The 4,673-nt window shown below is 56.1% G+C and overlaps 1 protein-coding gene across 1 annotated transcript; it reads left to right on the forward strand.

Moving 5' to 3' along the window:
* Positions 1-733: 733 nt before the first annotated feature.
* On the forward strand, positions 734-3,082 carry LOC136452096 (endoglucanase 3). Its single transcript, XM_066452738.1, has 3 exons — positions 734-1,078; positions 1,176-1,382; positions 1,668-3,082. The coding sequence occupies exons 1-3, from the start codon at positions 845-847 to the stop codon at positions 2,730-2,732; spliced, it is 1,506 nt and encodes a 501-aa protein (XP_066308835.1). The 5' UTR covers positions 734-844; the 3' UTR covers positions 2,733-3,082.
* The last annotated feature ends 1,591 nt before the right edge of the window (positions 3,083-4,673 follow it).

Raw genomic sequence — 4,673 nt, forward strand, 5'->3', positions numbered from 1 at the left:
CATTGCTGCGGCGGGTGAAGCTCCTTGAGCCAACCGTCTGCCTCTTCTCATTTCCGAGCTCTGTTTTAAAAAAAAAAAAACGTACTAGTGCAGAGAGCTCCCGCTCTGTGCGGGTCTGTGGAAGGGTGTCAGTGATGAGCTTTATCCTCACCTGTGCAATACGAGGAGACTGCAACGGGAACCCGGGATCTTCCGGTCAAAGCGGTAAGACTCCACCGCTTACCGGGCCCGCCTTTCCGTTAACAAAATCAATTTGCCGTGTTGAGAAACCAAAACCTGACCGTGCTTGATTTCTTGGCAATGGCAAATTCCTCCTCGGCAGCCACAATGCACACGAGACATCACGCATTTGCAGTCTCCAGGGAGCCAGGGAGGCATCTATCTTATCCCACAATTTTTTTATCCGTTTTCATGCGCCGAAACGGGCTTAAAAAAAGCCAAACCTGTTGTGTTCTGCCACTGACGATATGTCGATATGGGTACCATTTCCTTGACGAAGCGGCTGAGCCTGTCACCCACGCTCGCTCACTGGCGCATGCCAGCCAGTGCCCAGTGGCCATGTGAAGGAGCTCAGGGGGGGGCTCTCGGGGCACGCGGTCATGGCAGGAGAAAAGTAATGGCCGTTCTAAACTAAAAAAGGAAACGACAATAAATATACGGCGAAAAACAGTCGCGCGTCTTTAAAAGCAGCGCTCGAGTGGCCACTGGTGCCGAGCGAGGAGGCTGGGAGGAGAGCCAGTAGTAGCCGAGGAGCCAGTGGCCAGTGGCCAGTGAGCGACGACGTTCCAGTGTCCGTCCAGTCCAGTAGTCGAGCGAGGAGAGGAGGTCCAGTGGCCGGCCATCCATGGCTCGTCTCCGCTGCCTCTTGGTCGCCTTCGTCCTCCTCGCGGCCGCCATCCGCCTGCCAGGCGACGCCATTGCCTCCCGCGGGCACCACGGCCCCGCCGCGCACGACTACAGGGACGCGCTCGCCAAGTCCATCCTCTTCTTCGAGGGCCAGCGGTCGGGCAAGCTGCCGCCGTCGCAGCGCGTGACCTGGCGCAGGGACTCGGGCCTCTCCGACGGCTCCTCCGCCAAGGCAAGTAGCTAGTGACCGCCTCTCTGCTTTCAGCCCTGCATTGTGCTGTTTGTTGACGGCCGGCGTTGTTCTTGTTGACCGTGTGGCTGGCGGGCAGGTGGACCTGGTGGGCGGGTACCACGACGCCGGCGACAACGTCAAGTTCGGGTTCCCGATGGCGTTCAGCATGACGATGCTGGCGTGGAGCGTGGTGGAGTTCGGCGGGCTCATGAAGTCGGAGCTGCAGCACGCGAGGGATGCAGTCCGCTGGGGCGCCGACTACCTGCTCAAGGCTACGGCGCACCCGGACACCATCTACGTCCAGGCAAGTGGTGGTCTTGCCTTCCTGTTCCTGTTCCTCATGGAGCAAGTCATGGTCGAACAGAAAAGAGTCACTTGCTAGTACTAGTACAGCAGTACAACAAGCACGGCACGAAAGGCTGCTTCCTTTTCTGCAAGCAATGAAAGAAAACAAATCCTCTGTAGTCCTTGCACGGTTCACGTCATCGCTGGCCAAGCAAACAGTGTGGACTGCTGCTGGTGTTGCCCATTGGCGGCAGCGGCAACCCAAGCTGATCGATCTCCCCTCACTCTCACTCTATGGTCACAGGTTGGTGACGCGACCAAGGACCACGCGTGCTGGGAGCGTCCGGAGGACATGGACACCCCGAGAACGGTGTACAAGGTAGACCCCGGCACCCCGGGCTCCGACGTCGCCGCCGAGACCGCCGCCGCGCTCGCCGCCGCGTCCCTCGTCTTCCGCAAGTCCGACCCGGCCTACGCCAGCCGCCTCGTGGCCAGGGCCAAGCGGGTGTTCGAGTTCGCGGACAAGCACCGGGGCTCCTACAGCACCGGCCTCGCGGCGGACGTGTGCCCGTACTACTGCTCCTACTCCGGGTACCAGGACGAGCTTCTCTGGGGCGCGGCGTGGCTGCACCGCGCCACCCGGAGCCCCTCGTACCTGAGCTACATCCAGAAGAACGGGCAGGTGCTGGGCGCCGACGAGTCGGACAACACGTTCGGGTGGGACAACAAGCACGCGGGCGCGCGGGTGCTCCTCGCCAAGTCGTTCCTGGTGCAGCGCCTGGGCGCGCTGCGCGAGTACAAGGCGCACGCCGACGGCTTCATCTGCGCCATGGTGCCCGGCACGGCGACGGACGCGACGCAGTACACCCGGGGCGGGCTGCTGTTCCGGCTCAGCGACAGCAACATGCAGTACGTGACGTCCAGCGCCTTCCTCCTGCTCACCTACGCCAAGTACCTGGCGTTCGCCAAGGGCACGGTGCGCTGCGGCGGCGTGGCCGTCACGCCGCAGCGGCTGCGCGCCATCGCGCGCCGGCAGGTGGACTACCTGCTGGGGAGCAACCCCATGGGGATGTCCTACATGGTGGGCTACGGCGCCAGGTACCCGCGCCGCATCCACCACCGCGCCTCGTCGCTGCCGTCCGTGGCGGCGCACCCGGGTAGGATCGGGTGCTCGCAGGGGTTCACCGCGCTGTACGCGGGCGGGGCCAACCCCAACGTGCTCGTCGGCGCTGTCGTCGGGGGCCCCGACATGCAGGACAGGTTCCCCGACGAGCGGAACGACCACGAGCACTCGGAGCCGGCCACCTACATCAACGCGCCGCTCGTCGGCGCGCTCGCCTACCTCGCGCACTCCCACGGCCAGCTCTAGCTCAGTAGCTGCCTTTGGGTGGTGCGGCTTAGCATTCGTCATTCATGAGAGGTATTATTAGTGTGTCATTGTTGCCGTGTCGATTGATTGTTCGGTGATTAGAGCACCGCGATTTGATGACCCCAGTGCAAGCAAAACCAAGGCTGCTTCTCTTGTGGGTCTTAATCTGTTGCCACTAGTACTGGTAGGCGTGATTTGTTCGTTACGTGACGCCGCTGCTGGCGCACGGATGTACTGTAAGCGGGGAGACAAACTGTGCTCCATCCACCGAGTGTACTGCTACCACTATGGTTGCAGCTCGCAACTCTATCCATTTATCGTTCATCAATTGCATCAAGTCTGTATAAACCTATCCGCCATTTCGTGTTATTGTTGCATGATGAAGGCCCTGTTTGTTTCCTTGTGACTAGGAACTGAGACTAGGGCTCGGATTATCTTATATTGGGTTTGTTTGGCTTCTTTTTTTTTTTTTTTGTCAGAATAGTGTTTTTCTCTCATAATAATTCAGAACAGTGTTTTCAGCCAGTTTTAGTTAAAATTCTGTCTGCTGAACGGCCCCCCGATCGTAGCCTCTTTTAGTTCCTAAATTGTCAAACAAGGGGACTAAGAGGTGTTTGATTCCAGAGACTAAAGTTTAGTTCCTATCGCATTGGACGTTCCGATGCTAATTAGAAGGACTAAATACGAGTTAATTATAAAACTAATTATATAGACGGAGACTAATTTACGAGATGAATCTATTAAGCCTAATTAATCCATCATTAGCATATATTTACGGTAGCACCGCATTGTCAAATCGTGGTCTAATTAGGCTTAATAGATTCGTCTCGTAAATTAGTCTTAATCTATGCAGTTAGTTTTATAATTAGTCTATATTTAATACTCTAAATTAGTGTTTAAATATCCGATGTGACAGGGACTAAAATTTAGTCTGTGGAACTAAACACCCCCTAAAAGAGAGACCAGTAGTCCCTAGTCCACTAGTCTCTTGAGAGGTGCTAATTGGGACTATTGACCCAACTCGCTCACACTCCTCCCCGCCGCCGCCTCGCTCGCCCGCACGACACCACCTCCATTCCTCCCCACGTCGGTGCCGCCCCTCCCACTCCTCCACACGGCGCATCCGTCATGGACGACCAATACAACCACTACCGGGATTTCTTCACTCGGGCACCGATTTCTTCCTACGCTGCATCCGGCTCCTCTGCTTATCCTGCCTTCCCTGCTGCCGACGAGTTTGACCTCTATTCCTAGGCCCTGCCTTCTCCCTTCGCCGGTAGCAGCCAGTCTGCTCCCCATATGCGCAGGGAGAACCTGGATTTGAATTCCCAGGCCGACGCCTTCCCCCACCTCGATGTCTTCCTTAACCAGGAGCAGCTACAAGCGGATGGAGGTCATGGCGGCCATGGCCTTCCTCCGCTTCGCCCTGGCGGCAAAGGCAGTCTTAGCCACTTTCACCGTCCACGCCCGAGCTCTCATAGCCGATCTGGAGCTAGATCCAGCGGTGAAGGGTCGAGATGGAGGACTAGAGGGGGAGGGTAAATAGTCTTTTCTAAAATTAATCACGTCGGCTAACCGAAATAAGTGCGAAATTAAAACTATCGGTCTAGCTAAGACTACACCCTTTTATCTATGTTCTCTAGCACCTTCCAAAGATACTAAATAAGCAACAAAGATGCCAGGCTAGCTAGAGCTCGTCTAACCAATTTTAGAAGCAAGGTCACACAAACTATGCCACTAGTACTTTAAGCAACAAGGGAGCTCCTATACAAACTAGTAAGCAAAAGCCCAAAGCTATCTAAGCTTACTAGCAATGCTCAATAACAAGGCAACCAATGCCAAATTAGGGAGCGCAATTACTTAGCTACACAAACTAAGCAATGTGACTAATAAGGTTACACAACCCAAATTAGCCACGTAAGAGAGCTACTTCTATGCTAC

Source organism: Miscanthus floridulus, chromosome 5 (assembly GCF_019320115.1).
Source record: "Miscanthus floridulus cultivar M001 chromosome 5, ASM1932011v1, whole genome shotgun sequence".
Classification (NCBI taxonomy): Eukaryota; Viridiplantae; Streptophyta; class Magnoliopsida; order Poales; family Poaceae; genus Miscanthus; species Miscanthus floridulus.